At 49.9% G+C, this 20,384-nt stretch overlaps 1 protein-coding gene across 1 annotated transcript in view; it reads right to left on the bottom strand.

The window, feature by feature from the left end:
• The window catches only part of LOC116372034 (NIPA-like protein 2), a 94,385-nt gene that overhangs the window by 50,665 nt on the left and 23,336 nt on the right, over nucleotides 1-20,384 (bottom strand). The window contains 3 exon segments of the mRNA XM_031821108.1: nucleotides 8,286-8,457; nucleotides 10,681-10,715; nucleotides 10,718-10,748. Of these exon segments, the coding sequence (XP_031676968.1) occupies nucleotides 8,286-8,457; nucleotides 10,681-10,715; nucleotides 10,718-10,748 (238 nt within the window).

Raw genomic sequence — 20,384 nt, forward strand, 5'->3', positions numbered from 1 at the left:
CCCTGGGATCACTCCTCACTACTCATAAAGCACCCTGGGATCACTACTCATTAAGCACCCAGGGATCACTACTCACTACTCCTAAAGCACCCTGGGATCACTACTCATAAAGCACCCTGGGATCACTCACTACTCATAAAGCACCCTGGGATCACTCACTACTCCTAAAGCACCCTGGGATCACTCCTCACTACTCCTAAAGCACCCTGGGATCACTCCTCACTACTCCTAAAGCACCCTGGGATCACTCCTCACTACTCCTAAAGCACCCTGGGATCACTCACTACTCCTAAAGCACCCTGGGATCACTCACTACTCCTAAAGCACCCTGGGATCACTACTCACTACTCATAAAGCACCCTGGGATCACTACTCATAAAGCACCCTGGGATCACTCACTACTCATAAAGCACCCTGGGATCACTACTCACTACTCATAAAGCACCCTGGGATCACTACTCACTACTCATAAAGCACCCTGGGATCACTACTCATAAAGCACCCTGGGATCACTACTCATAAAGCACCCTGGGGTCACTACTCACTACTCATAAAGCACCCTGGGATCACTACTCACTACTCATAAAGCACCCTGGGATCACTACTCACTACTCATAAAGCACCCTGGGATCACTACTCACTACTCATAAAGCACCCTGGGATCACTACTCATAAAGCACCCTGGGATCACTCACTACTCATAAAGCACCCTGGGATCACTACTCACTACTCATAAACCACCCTGGGATCATTACTCATAAAGCACCCTGGGATCATTACTCATAAAGCACCCTGGGATCACTCCTCACTACTCATAAACCACCCTGGGATCACTACTCCTAAAGCACCCTGGGATCACTCCTCACTACTCCTAAAGCACCCTGGGATCACTACTCACTACTCCTAAAGCACCCTGGATCACTACTCACTACTCATAGAGCACCCTGGGATCATTACTCATAAAGCACCCTGGGATCACTCCTCACTACTCATAAAGCACCCTGGGATCACTACTCCTAAAGCACCCTGGGATCACTCCTCACTACTCCTAAAGCACCCTGGGATCACTACTCACTACTCCTAAAGCACCCTGGGATCACTACTCACTACTCATAGAGCACCCTGGGATCACTACTCACTACTCATAGAGCACCCTGGGATCACTACTCACTACTCATAGAGCACCCTGGGATCACTACTCACTACTCATAGAGCACCCTGGGATCACTACTCACTACTCATAGAGCACCCTGGGATCACTACTCACTACTCATAGAGCACCCTGGGATCACTACTCACTACTCATAGAGCACCCTGGGATCATTACTCATAAGCACCCTGGGATCACTCCTCACTACTCATAAAGCACCCTGGGATCACTACTCCTAAAGCACCCTGGGATCACTCCTCACTACTCCTAAAGCACCCTGGGATCACTACTCACTACTCATAGAGCACCCTGGGATCATTACTCATAAAGCACCCTGGGATCACTACTCCTAAAGCACCCTGGGATCACTCCTCACTACTCCTAAAGCACCCTGGGATCACTACTCACTACTCCTAAAGCACCCTGGGATCACTACTCACTACTCATAGAGCACCCTGGGATCACTACTCACTACTCATAGAGCACCCTGGGATCACTACTCACTACTCATAGAGCACCCTGGGATCACTACTCACTACTCATAGAGCACCCTGGGATCATTACTCATAAAGCACCCTGGGATCACTCCTCACTACTCATAAAGCACCCTGGGATCACTACTCCTAAAGCACCCTGGGATCACTCCTCACTACTCCTAAAGCACCCTGGGATCACTACTCACTACTCATAGAGCACCCTGGGATCATTACTCATAAAGCACCCTGGGATCACTCCTCACTACTCATAAAGCACCCTGGGATCACTACTCCTAAAGCACCCTGGGATCACTCCTCACTACTCCTAAAGCACCCTGGATCACTACTCACTACTCCTAAAGCACCCTGGGATCACTACTCACTACTCATAGAGCACCCTGGGATCACTACTCACTACTCATAGAGCACCCTGGGATCACTACTCACTACTCATAGAGCCCCCTGGGATCACTACTCACTACTCATAGAGCACCCTGGGATCACTCCTCACTACTCCTAAAGCACCCTGGGATCACTACTCACTACTCATAGAGCACCCTGGGATCATTACTCATAAAGCACCCTGGGATCACTCCTCACTACTCATAAAGCACCCTGGGATCACTACTCCTAAAGCACCCTGGGATCACTCCTCACTACTCCTAAAGCACCCTGGGATCACTACTCACTACTCCTAAAGCACCCTGGGATCACTACTCACTACTCATAGAGCACCCTGGGATCACTACTCACTACTCATAGAGCACCCTGGGATCACTACTCACTACTCATAGAGCCCCCTGGGATCACTACTCACTACTCATAGAGCACCCTGGGATCACTACTCACTACTCATAGAGCACCCTGGGATCACTACTCACTACTCATAGAGCACCCTGGGATCACTACTCACTACTCATAGAGCACCCTGGGATCACTACTCACTACTCATAGAGCACCCTGGGATCACTACTCACTACTCATAGAGCACCCTGGGATCACTACTCACTACTCATAGAGCACCCTGGGATCACTACTCACTACTCATAGAGCACCCTGGGATCACTACTCACTGCTCATAGAGCACCCTGGGATCACTACTCACTGCTCATAGAGCACCCTGGGATCACTACTCACTGCTCATAGAGCACCCTGGGATCACTACTCACTGCTCATAGAGCACCCTGGGATCACTACTCACTACTCATAGAGCACCCTGGGATCACTACTCACTACTCATAGAGCACCCTGGGATCACTACTCACTACTCATAGAGCACCCTGGGATCACTACTCACTACTCATAGAGCACCCTGGGATCACTACTCACTACTCATAGAGCACCCTGGGATCACTACTCACTACTCATAGAGCACCCTGGGATCACTACTCATAGAGCACCCTGGGATCACTACTCATAGAGCACCCTGGGATCACTACTCACAGAGCACCCTGGGATCACTACTCACTACTCATAGAGCACCCTGGGATCACTACTCACTACTCATAGAGCACCCTGGGATCACTACTCACTACTCATAGAGCACCCTGGGATCACTACTCACTACTCATAAAGCACCCTGGGATCACTACTCACTACTCATAAAGCACCCTGGGATCACTACTCACAAAGCACCCTGGGATCACTACTCATAAAGCACCCTGGGATCACTACTCATAGAGCACCCTGGGATCACTACTCATAAAGCACCCTGGGGTCACTAATCACTACTCATAAAGCACCCTGGGATCACTACTCACTACTCATAAAGCACCCTGGGATCACTACTCACTACTCATAAAGCACCCTGGGATCACTACTCACTACTCATAAAGCACCCTGGGATCACTACTCACTACTCATAAAGCACCCTGGGATCACTACTCACTACTCATAAAGCACCCTGGGATCACTACTCACTACTCATAGAGCACCCTGGGATCACTACTCACTACTCATAAAGCACCCTGGGATCACTACTCATAAAGCACCCTGGGATCACTCACTACTCATAAAGCACCCTGGGATCACTACTCATAAACCACCCTGGGATCATTACTCATAAAGCACCCTGGGATCACTCCTCACTACTCATAAACCACCCTGGGATCACTCCTCACTACTCATAAAGCACCCTGGGATCACTACTCCTAAAGCACCCTGGGATCACTCCTCACTACTCCTAAAGCACCCTGGGATCACTACTCACTACTCCTAAAGCACCCTGGGATCACTACTCACTACTCCTAGAGCACCCTGGGATCACTACTCACTACTCATAGAGCACCCTGGGATCACTACTCACTACTCCTAAAGCACCCTGGGATCACTACTCACTACTCCTAAAGCACCCTGGGATCACTACTCACTACTCCTAAAGCACCCTGGGATCACTCACTACTCATAAAGCACCCTGGGATCACTACTCACTACTCCTAAAGCACCCTGGGATCACTACTCACTACTCCTTAAGCACCCTGGGATCACTCCTCACTACTCATAAAGCACCCTGGGATCACTACTCATTAAGCACCCTGGGATCACTACTCATAAAGCACCCTGGGATCACTCACTACTCATAAAGCACCCTGGGATCACTCACTACTCCTAAAGCACCCTGGGATCACTCCTCACTACTCCTAAAGCACCCTGGGATCACTCCTCACTACTCCTAAAGCACCCTGGGATCACTCACTACTCCTAAAGCACCCTGGGATCACTCACTACTCCTAAAGCACCCTGGGATCACTACTCACTACTCATAAAGCACCCTGGGATCACTCCTCATAAAGCACCCTGGGATCACTACTCACTACTCATAAAGCACCCTGGGATCACTACTCATAAACCACCCTGGGATCACTACTCATAAAGCACCCTGGGATCACTCACTACTCATAAAGCACCCTGGGATCACTACTCACTACTCATAAAGCACCCTGGGATCACTACTCACTACTCAAAGCACCCTGGGATCACTACTCACTACTCATAAAGCACCCTGGGATCACTACTCATAAAGCACCCTGGGATCACTACTCATAGAGCACCCTGGGATCACTACTCATAAAGCACCCTGGGGTCACTACTCACTACTCATAAAGCACCCTGGGATCACTACTCACTACTCATAAAGCACCCTGGGATCACTACTCACTACTCATAAAGCACCCTGGGATCACTACTCACTACTCATAAAGCACCCTGGGATCACTCACTACTCATAAAGCACCCTGGGATCACTACTCACTACTCATAAACCACCCTGGGATCATTACTCATAAAGCACCCTGGGATCACTCCTCACTACTCATAAACCACCCTGGGATCACTCCTCCTAAAGCACCCTGGGATCACTCCTCACTACTCCTAAAGCACCCTGGGATCACTACTCACTACTCATAGAGCACCCTGGGATCACTACTCACTACTCATAGAGCACCCTGGGATCACTACTCACTACTCATAGAGCACCCTGGGATCACTACTCACTACTCATAGAGCACCCTGGGATCACTACTCACTACTCATAGAGCACCCTGGGATCACTACTCACTACTCATAGAGCACCCTGGGATCACTACTCACTACTCCTAGAGCACCCTGGGATCACTACTCACTACTCCTAGAGCACCCTGGGATCACTACTCATATAGCACCCTGGGATCACTACTCACTACTCACTACTCCTAAAGCACCCTGGATCACTACTCACGACTCACTACTCCTAAAGCACCCTGGGATCACTACTCACTACTCCTAAAGCACCCTGGGATCACTACTCACTACTCCTAAAGCACCCTGGGATCACTACTCACTACTCCTAAAGCACCCTGGGATCACTACTCACTACTCCTAAAGCACCCTGGGATCACTACTCACTACTCCTAAAGCACCCTGGGATCACTACTCACTACTCCTAAAGCACCCTGGGATCACTACTCACTACTCCTAAAGCACCTGGGATCACTACTCACTACTCCTAAAGCACCCTGGGATCACTACTCACTACTCCTAAAGCACCCGTGGATCACTACTCACTACTCCTAAAGCACCCTGGGATCACTACTCACTACTCCTAAAGCACCCTGGGATCACTACTTCACTACTCCTAAAGCACCCTGGGATCACTACTCACTACTCCTAAAGCACCCTGGGATCACTACTCACTACTCCTAAAGCACCCTGGGATCACTACTCACTACTCCTAAAGCACCCTGGGATCACTACTCACTACTCCTAAAGCACCCTGGGATCACTACTCACTACTCCTAAGCACCCTGGGATCACTAATCACTACTCCTAAAGCACCCTGGATCACTACTCAACTCCTAAAGCACCCTGGGATCACTACTCACTACTCCTAAAGCACCCTGGATCACTACTCACTACTCCTAAAGCACCCTGGGATCACTACTCCTAAAGCACCCTGGGATACTACTCACTACTCCTAAAGCACCCTGGGATCACTACTCACTACTCCTAAAGCACCCTGGATCACTACTCACTACTCCTAAAGCACCCTGGGATCACTACTCACTACTCCTAAAGCACCCTGGGATCCACTACTCCTAAAGCAACCCTGGGATCACTACTCACTACTCCTAAAGCACCCTGGGAATCACTACTCACTACTCCTAAAGCACCCTGGGATCACTACTCACTACTCCTAAAGCACCCTGGGATCACTACTCACTACTCCTAAAGCACCCTGGATCACTACTCACTACTCCTAAAGCACCCTGGGATCACTCCACTACTCCTAAAGCACCCTGGGATCACTCCTCATAAAGCACCCTGGGATCACTCCTCATAAAGCACCCTGGTATCACTACTCCTAAAGCACCCTGGGATCACTACTCACTACTCCTAAAGGCACCCTGGGATCACTACTCACTACTCCTAAAGCAACCCTGGATCACTACTCACTACTCCTAAAGCACCCTGGGATCACTACTCACTACTCCTAAAGCACCCTGGGATCACTACTCCTAAAGGCACCCGGGATCACTACTCACTACTCCTAAAGCACCCTGGGATCACTACTCCTAAAGCACCCTGGGATCACTACTCACTACTCCTAAAGCACCCTGGGATCACTACTCACTACTCCTAAAGCACCCTGGGATCACTACTCCTAAAGCACCCTGGGATCACTACTCCTAAAGCACCCTGGGATCACTACTCACTACTCCTAAAGCACCCTGGGATCACTACTCACTACTCCTAAAGCACCCTGGGATCACTACTCACTACTCCTAAAGCACCCTGGGATCACTACTCACTACTCCTAAAGCACCCTGGGATCACTACTCACTACTCCTAAAGCACCCTGGGATCACTACTCCTAAAGCACCCTGGGATCACTACTCACTACTCCTAAAGCACCCTGGGATCACTACTCATAAAGCACCCTGGGATCACTACTCCTAAACCACATGTAGAAGTTTCATAGTCCAAAATACAGTCAAAAATGTAGAAAAATACTGATACGATATCTTGGCCATATTGCCCTAGCCTGGTCCCAGGTCTGTTTATGCTGTGTTGCCAACCTTAAGAGTTGGCCAGACAGATCTGAGACCAGGCTAGGATAAAGGAGAGGACTGCACCTGAAGGTCAATATTTAACCTGCCATTAGAATGTTTACACTGAACATGTGACAGCTGCACCTGCCGGGGTAGAGAACGGCTTCACAGGGATTGGTGGATTACTGAACCAGCAAGCCATCCGATTGGCTAAAATGGGATGTGTCAGAGGTATATTAGGGCGGCTCTCTAGACGCTGTATCATGATCCGAGGTCAGTTTTGTGTTTTTCCCCCTTCTGATGGTTTAAGGTCAGGATAAGCTGATCCTAGACCTGTCCTTATACAGGTCTAGGGTCAGGATTGGAGAGGATAAGCTGATGCTAGACCTGTCCTTATACAGGTCTAGGGTCAGGATTGGAGAGGATAAGCTGATCCTAGACCTGTCCTTATACAGGTCTAGGGTCAGGATTGGGGAGGATAAGCTGATCCTAGACCTGTCCTTATACAGGTCTAGGGTCAGGATTGGAGAGGATAAGCTGATCCTAGACCTGTCCTTATACAGGTCTAGGGTCAGGATTGGAGAGGATAAGCTGATCCTAGACCTGTCCTTATACAGGTCTAGGGTCAGGATTGGGGAGGATAAGCTGATCCTAGACCTGTCCTTATACAGGTCTAGGGTCAGGATTGGGGAGGATAAGCTGATCCTAGACCTGTCCTTATACAGGTCTAGGATCAGGATTGGAGAGGATAAGCTGATCCTAGACCTGTCCTTATACAGGTCTAGGGTCAGGATTGGAGAGGATAAGCAGATGCTAGACCTGTCCTTACAGGTCTAGGGTCAGGATTGGAGAGGATAAGCTGATCCTAGACCTGTCCTTATACAGGTCTAGGGTCAGGATTGGAGAGGATAAGCTGATCCTAGACCTGTCCTTATACAGGTCTATGGTCAGGATTGGGGAGGATAAGCTGATCCTAGACCTGTCCTTATACAGGTCTAGGGTCGGGATAAGCTGATCCTAGACCTGTATATAAGAGGGGTTTCATGTTGACGCTTAATGCAAGAAATGCTATAAAATTGTCCATAAAATCTAGATAAATAAACAATGATCCTAAAGAAAGGTTTGTGTCTTTACCTATGACTGAAACACAGCCCAGTGGTGCGATGAGGGAGGCCGGGGCGAAGCCGTAGGCTGCGAAGTTCCCCAGCTCCCCTAGTCCCATCAGAACCACGCCGCTCCACCACAGCACTGACGTGTAGTAGGGCCTGGAGTCGCCGAGCTGGGACTGGCGCATGTGGGCGTATTTCTGACAGCGAGAGGACAGGGCACAGAGTCAAAGAACAGCACCCCATTCACATGTTCAGAGGAGCATTGGGAAAATACACAAATAATACAGTAGCTAACATAACATCAGGAAACACGAGTGTTGTATCTCATAGTACTGTACACAGCCTCCTAAAACACTAGTGTTGTATCTCATAGTACTGTACACAGCCTCCTAAAACACTAGTGTTGTATCTCATAGTACTGTATGGCCTCCTAAAACACTAGTGTTGTATCTCATAGTACTGTATGGCCTCCTAAAACACTAGTGTTGTATCTCATAGTACTGTACACAGCCTCCTAAAACACTAGTGTTGTATCTCATAGTACTGTATGGCCTCCTAAAACACTAGTGTTGTATCTCATAGTACTGTACACAGCCTCCTAAAACACTAGTGTTGTATCTCATAGTACTGTACACAGCCTCCTAAAACACTAGTGTTGTATCTCATAGTACTGTACACAGCCTCCTAAAACACTAGTGTTGTATCTCATAGTACTGTACACAGCCTCCTAAAACACTAGTGTTGTATCTCATAGTACTGTATGGCCTCCTAAAACACTAGTGTTGTATCTCATAGTACTGTACACAGCCTCCTAAAACACTAGTGTTGTATCTCATAGTACTGTATGGCCTCCTAAAACACTAGTGTTGTATCTCATAGTACTGTATGGCCTCCTAAAACACTAGTGTTGTATCTCATAGTACTGTACACAGCCTCCTAAAACACGAGTGTTGTATCTCATAGTACTGTACACAGCCTCCTAAAACACTAGTGTTGTATCTCATAGTACTGTACACAGCCTCCTAAAACACTAGTGTTGTATCTCATAGTACTGTATGGCCTCCTAAAACACTAGTGTTGTATCTCATAGTACTGTATGGCCTCCTAAAACACTAGTGTTGTATCTCATAGTACTGTATGGCCTCCTAAAACACTAGTGTTGTATCTCATAGTACTGTATGGCCTCCTAAAACACTAGTGTTGTATCTCATAGTACTGTATGGCCTCCTAAAACACTAGTGTTGTATCTCATAGTACTGTATGGCCTCCTAAAACACTAGTGTTGTATCTCATAGTACTGTATGGCCTCCTAAAACACTAGTGTTGTATCTCATAGTACTGTATGGCCTCCTAAAACACTAGTGTTGTATCTCATAGTACTGTATGGCCTCCTAAAACACTAGTGTTGTATCTCATAGTACTAGTGTTGTTCTCATACTGGCCTCTAAAACACTAGTGTTGTATCTCATAGTACTGTATGGCCTCCTAAAACACTAGTGTTGTATCTCATAGTACTGTATGGCCTCCTAAAACACTAGTGTTGTATCTCATAGTACTGTATGGCCTCCTAAAACACTAGTGTTGTATCTCATAGTACTGTATGGCCTCCTAAAACACTAGTGTTGTATCTCATAGTACTGTATGGCCTCCTAAAACACTAGTGTTGTATCTCATAGTACTGTACACGGCCTCCTAAAACACTAGTGTTGTATCTCATAGTACTGTACACGGCCTCCTAAAACACTAGTGTTGTATCTCATAGTACTGTACACGGCCTCCTAAAACACTAGTGTTGTATCTCATAGTACTGTATGGCCTCCTAAAACACTAGTGTTGTATCTCATAGTACTGTATGGCCTCCTAAAACACTAGTGTTGTATCTCATAGTACTGTATGGCCTCCTAAAACACTAGTGTTGTATCTCATAGTACTGTATGGCCTCCTAAAACACTAGTGTTGTATCTCATAGTACTGTATGGCCTCCTAAAACACTAGTGTTGTATCTCATAGTACTGTATGGCCTCCTAAAACACTAGTGTTGTATCTCATAGTACTGTATGGCCTCCTAAAACACTAGTGTTGTATCTCATAGTACTGTATGGCCTCCTAAAACACTAGTGTTGTATCTCATAGTACTGTATGGCCTCCTAAAACACTAGTGTTGTATCTCATAGTACTGTATGGCCTCCTAAAACACTAGTGTTGTATCTCATAGTACTGTATGGCCTCCTAAAACACTAGTGTTGTATCTCATAGTACTGTATGGCCTCCTAAAACACTAGTGTTGTATCTCATAGTACTGTACACAGCCTCCTAAAACACTAGTGTTGTATCTCATAGTACTGTACACAGCCTCCTAAAACACTAGTGTTGTATCTCATAGTACTGTACACAGCCTCCTAAAACAAACACGCCCTTACCTGTATATTCAGAGAAATGCTGATGAGGAAGTTCCACATATTGAAATGATGATTCCCAGGAGATACGTCTGAAAAACAACAGCAAAACAGATCAAGAAGGAAACCTCTGAGTATCATCCCGTAGAGAACGCCACCGGACGAGTGACCTCATCCCGTAGAGAACGCCACCGGACGAGTGACCTCATCCCGTAGAGAACGCCACCGGACGAGTGACCTCATCCCGTAGAGAACGCCAACCGGACGAGTGACCTCATCCCGTAGAGAACGCCAACCGGACGAGTGACCTCATCCCGTAGAGAACGCCACCGGACGAGTGACCTCATCCCGTAGAGAACGCCACCGGACGAGTGACCTCATCCCGTAGAGAACGCCACCGGACGAGTGACCTCATCCCGTAGAGAACGCCACCGGAACGAGTGACCTCATCCCGTAGAGAACGCCACCGGACGATGACCTCATCCCGTAGAGAACGCCACCGACGAGTGACCTCATCCCGTAGAGAACGCCACCGGACGAGTGACCTCATCCCGTAGAGAACGCCACCGGACGAGTGACCTCATCCCGTAGAGAACGCACCGGACGAGTGACCTCATCCCGTAGAGAACGCCACCGGACGAGTGACCTCATCCCGTAGAGAACGCCACCGGACGAGTGACTCATCCCGTAGAGAACGCCACCGGACGAGTGACCTCATCCCGTAGAGAACGCCACGGACGAGTGACTCATCCCGTAGAGAACGCCACCGGACGAGTGACCTCATCCCGTAGAGACGCCACCGGACCGAGTGACCTCATCCCGTAGAGAACGCCACCGGACGAGTGACCTCATCCCGTAGAGAACGCCACCGGACGAGTGACCTCATCCGTAGAGAACGCCACCGGACGAGTGACCTCATCCCGTAGAGAACGCCACCGGACGAGTGACCTCATCCCGTAGAGAACGCCACCGGACGAGTGACCTCATCCCGTAGAGAACGCCACCGGACGAGTGACCTCATCCCGTAGAGAACGCCACCGGGACGAGTGACCTCATCCCGTAGAGAACGCCACCGGACGAGTGACCTCATCCCGTAGAGAACGGCCACCGGACGAGTGACCTCATCCGTAGAGAACGCCACCGGACGAGTGACCTCATCCCGTAGAGAACGCCACCGGACGAGTGACCTCATCCCGTAGAGAACGCCACCGGACGAGTGACCTCATCCCGTAGAGAACGCCACCGGACGAGTGACCTCATCCCGTAGAGAACGCCACCGGGACGAGTGACCTCATCCCGTAGAGAACGCCACCGGACGAGTGACCTCATCCCGTAGAGAACGCCACGGACGAGTGACCTCATCCCGTAGAGAACGCCACCGGACGGAGTGACCTCATCCGTAGAACGCCACCGGACGAGTGACCTCATCCGTAGGAACGCCACCGGACGAGTGACCTCATCCCGTAGAGAACGCCACCGGACGAGTGACCTCATCCCGTAGAGAACGCCACCGGACGAGTGACCTCATCCCGTAGAGAACGCACCGGACGAGTGACCTCATCCCGTAGAGAACGCCACCGGACGAGTGACCTCATCCCGTAGAGAACGCCACCGGACGAGTGACCTCATCCCGTAGAGAACGCCACCGGACGAGTGACCTCATCCCGTAGAGAACGCCACCGGACGAGTGACCTCATCCCGTAGAGAACGCCACCGGACGAGTGACCTCATCCCGTAGAGAACGCCACCGGACGAGTGACCTCATCCCGTAGAGAACGCCACTGGACGAGTGACCTCATCCCGTAGAGAAACGCCACCGGACGAGTGACCTCATCCCGTAGAGAACGCCACCGGACGAGTGACCTCATCCCGTAGAGAACGCCACCGGACGAGTGACCTCATCCCGTAGAGAACGCCAACGGACGAGTGACCTCATCCCGTAGAGAACGCCACCGGACGAGTGACCTCATCCCGTAGAGAACGCCACCGGACGAGTGACCTCATCCCGTAGAGAACGCCACTGGACGAGTGACCTCATCCCGTAGAGAACGCCACTGGACGAGTGACCTCATCCCGTAGAGAACGCCACTGGACGAGTGACCTCATCCCGTAGAGAACGCCACTGGACGAGTGACCTCATCCCTTAGAGAACGCCAGGGGTCTGCTATAGCCAGTCATTGGAGGGGGGGGTCTGCTATAGCCAGTCATTGGAGCAGGGGGGGGGGGGGGGGGGCTGCTATAGCCAGTCATTGGAGGGGGGGGGGGGTCTGCTATAGCCAGTCATTGGAGGGGGGGGGGGGGGTCTGCTATAGACAGTCATTGGAGGGGGGAGGTCTGCTATAGCCAGTCATTGGAGCAGGGGGGGGGGCTGCTATAGCCAGTCATTGGAGGGGGGGGGGGTCTGCTATAGCCAGTAATTGGAGCGGGGGGCGGGGGGGGGGCTGCTATAGCCAGTCATTGGAGCAGGGGGGGGGGGGGGGTCTGCTATAGCCAGTCATTGGAGGGGGGGGGGGGGGGGGTCTGCTATAGCCAGTCATTGGAGGGGGGGGTCTGCTATAGCCAGTCATTGGAGGGGGGGGGGGTCTGCTATAGCCAGTCATTGGAGGGGGGGGGTCTGCTATAGCCAGTCATTGGAGGGGGGGGGGGGTCTGCTATAGCCAGTCATTGGAGGGGGGGGGGGGGTCTGCTATAGCCAGTCATTGGAGGGGGGGGGGGTCTGCTATAGCCAGTCATTGGAGAGGGGGGGGGGTCTGCTATAGCCAGTCATTGGAGGGGGGGGGGGTCTGCTATAGCCAGTCATTGGAGGGGGGGGGGGGGTCTGCTATAGCCAGTCATTGGAGGGGGGGGGGTCTGCTATAGCCAGTCATTGGAGGGGGGGGGGGTCTGCTATAGCCAGTCATTGGAGGGGGGGGTCTGCTATAGCCAGTCATTGGAGGGGGGGGGGGGGGGGTCTGCTATAGCCAGTCATTGGAGGGGGGGGGGGGGGGGTCTGCTATAGACAGTCATTGGAGGGGGGAGGTCTGCTATAGCCAGTCATTGGAGCAGGGGGGGGGGTCTGCTATAGACAGTCATTGGAGGGGGGGGGGGGGGGGTCTGCTATAGCCAGTCATTGGAGCGGGGGGCGGGGGGGGGCTGCTATAGCCAGTCATTGGAGCAGGGGGGGGGGGGGGGGTCTGCTATAGCCAGTCATTGGAGGGGGGGGGGGTCTGCTATAGCCAGTCATTGGAGGGGGGGGGGGGGTCTGCTATAGCCAGTCATTGAAGAGGGGGGGGGGGTCTGCTATAGCCAGTCATTGGAGGGGGGGGGGGGTCTGCTATAGCCAGTCATTGGAGGGGGGGGGGGGGGGGGTCTGCTATAGCCAGTCATTGGAGGGGGGGGGGGGGTCTGCTATAGCCAGTCATTGGAGGGGGGGGGGGTCTGCTATAGCCAGTCATTGGAGGGGGGGGTCTGCTATAGCCAGTCATTGGAGGGGGGGGGGGGGGTCTGCTATAGCCAGTCATTGGAGGGGGGAGGTCTGCTATAGCCAGTCATTGGAGGGGGGGGGTCTGCTATAGCCAGTCATTGGAGGGGGGGGGTCTGCTATAGCCAGTCATTGGAGGGGGGGGGGGGTCTGCTATAGCCAGTCATTGGAGGGGGGGGGGGGTCTGCTATAGCCAGTCATTGGAGGGGGGGGTCTGCTATAGCCAGTCATTGGAGGGGGGGGGGGTCTGCTATAGCCAGTCATTGGAGGGGGGGGGGAAGGTCTGTTATAGCCAGTCATTGGAGGGGGGGGGGGGGTCTGTTATAGCCAGTCATTGGAGGGGGGGGGGGGTCTGTTATAGCCAGTCATTGGAGGGGGGGGGGTCTGCTATAGCCAGTCATTGGAGGGGGGGAGGGTCTGCTATAGCCAGTCATTGGAGGGGGGGGGGAGGGGGGGGGAAGGTCTGTTATAGCCAGTCATTGGAGGGGGGGGGGGAAGGTCTGTTATAGCCAGTCATTGAGGGGGGGGAGGTCTGTTATAGCCAGTCATTGGAGGGGGGGGGGGGGGGTCTGTTATAGCCAGTCATTGGAGGGGGGGGGGTCTGCTATAGCCAGTCATTGGAGGGGGGGAGGGTCTGCTATAGCCAGTCATTGGAGGGGGGGGGGAAGGTCTGCTATAGCCAGTCATTGGAGGGGGGGGGGGTCTGCTATAGCCAGTCATTGGAGGGGGGGGGGGGGGGGGGGGTCTGTGTATCTATCTACTGGATCTATTACCTGGGCTACTGGGGGAGGTTGAGGCCTTAAACAGGAATGGATTACAGTAATAAAATGATGGAAGAGAAGAAATAAACTACCGGGGACTCCCTTATTAAGACACCACAGAGAGGCTACGGTACGATGATAAAACAAACTACCGTGACACCACAGAGAGGCTACGGTACGATGATAAAACAAACTACCGTGGACTCCCTAAGACACCACAGAGAGGCTACGGTACGATAAAACAAACTACCGTGACACCACAGAGAGGCTATGGTACGATAAAACAAACTACCGTGGACTCCCTAAGACACCACAGAGAGGCTACGGTACGATAAAACAAACTACCGTGACACCACAGAGAGGCTACGGTACGATAAAACAAACTACCGTGACACCACAGAGAGGCTACGGTACGATAAAACAAACTACCGTGACACCACAGAGAGGCTACGGTAAGATGATAAAACAAACTACCGGGGACTCCCTAAGACACCACAGAGAGGCTACGGTACGATAAAACAAACTACCGTGACACCACAGAGAGGCTACGGTACGATAAAACAAACTACCGTGGACTCCCTAAGACACCACAGAGAGGCTACGGTACGATAAAACAAACTACCGTGACACCACAGAGAGGCTACGGTACGATGATAAAACAAACTACCGTGACACCACAGAGAGGCTACGGTACGATGATAAAACAAACTACCGTGGACTCCCTAAGACACCACAGAGAGGCTACGGTACGATAAAACAAACTACCGTGACACCACAGAGAGGCTATGGTACGATAAAACAAACTACCGTGGACTCCCTAAGACACCACAGAGAGGCTACGGTACGATAAAACAAACTACCGTGACACCACAGAGAGGCTACGGTACGATAAAACAAACTACCGTGACACCACAGAGAGGCTACGGTACGATAAAACAAACTACCGTGACACCACAGAGAGGCTACGGTAAGATGATAAAACAAACTACCGGGGACTCCCTAAGACACCACAGAGAGGCTACGGTACGATAAAACAAACTACCGTGACACCACAGAGAGGCTACGGTACGATAAAACAAACTACCGTGACACCACAGAGAGGCTACGGTACGATAAAACAAACTACCGTGACACCACAGAGAGGCTACGGTACGATAAAACAAACTACCGTGACACCACAGAGAGGCTACGGTACGATAAAACAAACTACCGTGGACTCCCTAAGACACCACAGAGAGGCTACGGTACGATAAAACAAACTACCGTGACACCACAGAGAGGCTATGGTACGATAAAACAAACTACCGTGACACCACAGAGAGGCTACGGTACGATAAAACAAACTACCGTGGACTCCCTAAGACACCACAGAGAGGCTACGGTACGATAAAACAAACTACCGTGACACCACAGAGAGGCTACGGTACGATAAAACAAACTACCGTGACACCACAGAGAGGCTACGGTACGATAAAACAAACTACCGTGACACCACAGAGAGGCTACGGTACGATAAAACAAACTACCGTGACACCACAGAGAGGCTACGGTACGATAAAACAAACTACCGTGACACCACAGAGAGGCTACGGTACGATAAAACAAACTACCGTGACACCACAGAGAGGCTACGGTACGATAAAACAAACTACCGTGACACCACAGAGAGGCTACGGTACGATGATAAAACAAACTACCGTGACACCACAGAGAGGCTACGGTACGATAAAACAAACTACCGTGACACCACAGAGAGGCTACGGTACGATAAAACAAACTACCGTGACACCACAGAGAGGCTACGGTACGATAAAACAAACTACCGTGACACCACAGAGAGGCTACGGTACGATGATAAAACAATGAAAGCTGAATGACTTGATCTAAAGTATAGAAGAAAGGAGAATAATATTGTCATGAAGGAGAATAATATTGTCATGAAGGAGAATAATATTGTCATGAAGGAGAATAATATTGTTATAAAGGAGAATAATATTGTCATGAAGGAGAATAATATTGTCATGAAGGAGAATAATATTGTCATGAAGGAGAATAATATTGTTATAAAGGAGAATAATATTGTCATGAAGGAGAATAATATTGTTATAAAGGAGAATAATATTGTTATAAAGGAGAATAATATTGTCATGAAGGAGAATAATATTGTCATGAAGGAGAATAATATTGTCATGAAGGAGAATAATATTGTCATGAAGGAGAATAATATTGTTATAAAGGAGAATAATATTGTTATAAAGGAGAATAATATTGTCATGAAGGAGAATAATATTGTTATAAAGGAGAATAATATTGTTATAAAGGAGAATAATATTGTCATGAAGGAGAATAATATTGTCATGAAGGAGAATAATATTGTCATGAAGGAGAATAATATTGTTATAAAGGAGAATAATATTGTCATGAAGGAGAATAATATTGTCATGAAGGAGAATAATATTGTTATAAAGGAGAATAATATTGTCATGAAGGAGAATAATATTGTCATGAAGGAGAATAATATTGTTATAAAGGAGAATAATATTGTTATGAAGGAGAATGGAAATGAAAACTATCAGTCAACGGAGGGGAAAGTCAAGACGTTAATGAAACGTAATCTCAAAATGACGAACAGGTGGAAACAATTTATTTTCAAAAAGGGTTTCACCGTTTCAGTGGAAGAGGGGAGGGAAGGCCCCGTTCCATCGTAGCTGTGAGTGATAACTACCTCCTGCTGAACTAGTCCCCGCTGTGAGTGATGACTACCTCCTGCTGAACTAGTCCCCGCTGTGAGTGATAACTACCTCCTGCTGAACTAGTCCCCGCTGTGAGTGATGACTACCTCCTGCTGAACTAGTCCCCGCTGTGAGTGATAACTACCTCCTGCTGAACTAGTCCCCGCTGGAGGGGGGGGGGGGGGGGGGTCTGTTATAGCCAGTCATTGGAGGGGGGGGGGGAGGTCTGTTATAGCCAGTCATTGGAGGGGGGGGGGGGGGAGGTCTGTTATAGCCAGTCATTGGAGGGGGGGGGGGGTCTGTTATAGCCAGTCATTGGAGGGGGGGGGGTCTGCTATAGCCAGTCATTGGAGGGGGGGAGGGTCTGCTATAGCCAGTCATTGGAGGGGGGGGGAAGGTCTGCTATAGCCAGTCATTGGAGGGGGGGGGGGGGGGGGTCTGCTATAGCCAGTCATTGGAGGGGGGGGGGGGGGGGGGGTCTGTGTATCTATCTACTGGATCTATTACCTGGGCTACTGGGGGAGGTTGAGGCCTTAAACAGGAATGGATTACAGTAATAAAATGATGGAAGAGAGGAAATAAACTACCGGGGACTCCCTTATTAAGACACCACAGAGAGGCTACGGTACGATGATAAAACAAACTACCGTGACACCACAGAGAGGCTACGGTACGATGATAAAACAAACTACCGTGGACTCCCTAAGACACCACAGAGAGGCTACGGTACGATAAAACAAACTACCGTGACACCACAGAGAGGCTACGGTACGATAAAACAAACTACCGTGACACCACAGAGAGGCTACGGTACGATAAAACAAACTACCGTGACACCACAGAGAGGCTATGGTACGATAAAACAAACTACCGTGGACTCCCTAAGACACCACAGAGAGGCTACGGTACGATAAAACAAACTACCGTGACACCACAGAGAGGCTACGGTACGATAAAACAAACTACCGTGACACCACAGAGAGGCTACGGTACGATAAAACAAACTACCGTGACACCACAGAGAGGCTACGGTACGATAAAACAAACTACCGTGACACCACAGAGAGGCTACGGTACGATAAAACAAACTACCGTGACACCACAGAGAGGCTACGGTACGATAAAACAAACTACCGTGACACCACAGAGAGGCTACGGTACGATAAAACAAACTACCGTGACACCACAGAGAGGCTACGGTACGATAAAACAAACTACCGTGACACCACAGAGAGGCTACGGTACGATAAAACAAACTACCGTGACACCACAGAGAGGCTACGGTACGATAAAACAAACTACCGTGACACCACAGAGAGGCTACGGTACGATAAAACAAACTACCGTGACACCACAGAGAGGCTACGGTACGATAAACAAACTACCGTGACACCACAGAGAGGCTACGGTACGATAAAACAAACTACCGTGACACCACAGAGAGGCTACGGTACGATAAAACAAACTACCGTGACACCACAGAGAGGCTACGGTACGATGATAAAACAAACTACCGTGACACCACAGAGAGGCTACGGTACGATGATAAAACAAACTACCGTGACACCACAGAGAGGCTACGGTACGATGATAAAACAAACTACCGTGACACCACAGAGAGGCTACGGTACGATGATAAAACAAACTACCGTGACACCACAGAGAGGCTACGGTACGATGATAAAACAAACTACCGGGGACTCCCTAAGACACCACAGAGAGGCTACGGTACGATAAAACAAACTACCGTGACACCACAGAGAGGCTACGGTACGATAAAACAAACTACCGTGACACCACAGAGAGGCTACGGTACGATAAAACAAACTACCGTGACACCACAGAGAGGCTACGGTACGATAAAACAAACTACCGTGGACTCCCTAAGACACCACAGAGAGGCTACGGTACGATAAAACAAACTACCGTGACACCACAGAGAGGCTACGGTACGATAAAACAAACTACCGTGACACCACAGAGAGGCTACGGTACGATAAAACAAACTACCGTGACACCACAGAGAGGCTACGGTAAGATGATAAAACAAACTACCGTGACACCACAGAGAGGCTACGGTACGATAAAACAAACTACCGTGACACCACAGAGAGGCTACGGTACGATAAAACAAACTACCGTGACACCACAGAGAGGCTACGGTACGATAAAACAAACTACCGTGACACCACAGAGAGGCTACGGTACGATAAAACAAACTACCGTGACACCACAGAGAGGCTACGGTACGATAAAACAAACTACCGTGACACCACAGAGAGGCTACGGTACGATAAAACAAACTACCGTGACACCACAGAGAGGCTACGGTACGATAAAACAAACTACCGTGACACCACAGAGAGGCTACGGTACGATAAAACAAACTACCGTGACACCACAGAGAGGCTACGGTACGATTAAAACAAACTACCGTGACACCACAGAGAGGCTACGGTACGATAAAACAAACTACCGTGACACCACAGAGAGGCTACGGTACGATAAAACAAACTACCGTGACACCACAGAGAGGCTACGGTACGATAAAACAAACTACCGTGACACCACAGAGAGGCTACGGTACGATAAAACAAACTACCGTGACACCACAGAGAGGCTACGGTACGATAAAACAAACTACCGTGACACCACAGAGAGGCTACGGTACGATAAAACAAACTACCGTGACACCACAGAGAGGCTACGGTACGATGATAAAACAAACTACCGTGACACCACAGAGAGGCTACGGTACGATGATAAAACAAACTA

Source organism: Oncorhynchus kisutch, unplaced genomic scaffold (genome assembly GCF_002021735.2).
Source record: "Oncorhynchus kisutch isolate 150728-3 unplaced genomic scaffold, Okis_V2 scaffold3856, whole genome shotgun sequence".
In the NCBI taxonomy this organism is placed as follows: Eukaryota; Metazoa; Chordata; class Actinopteri; order Salmoniformes; family Salmonidae; genus Oncorhynchus; species Oncorhynchus kisutch.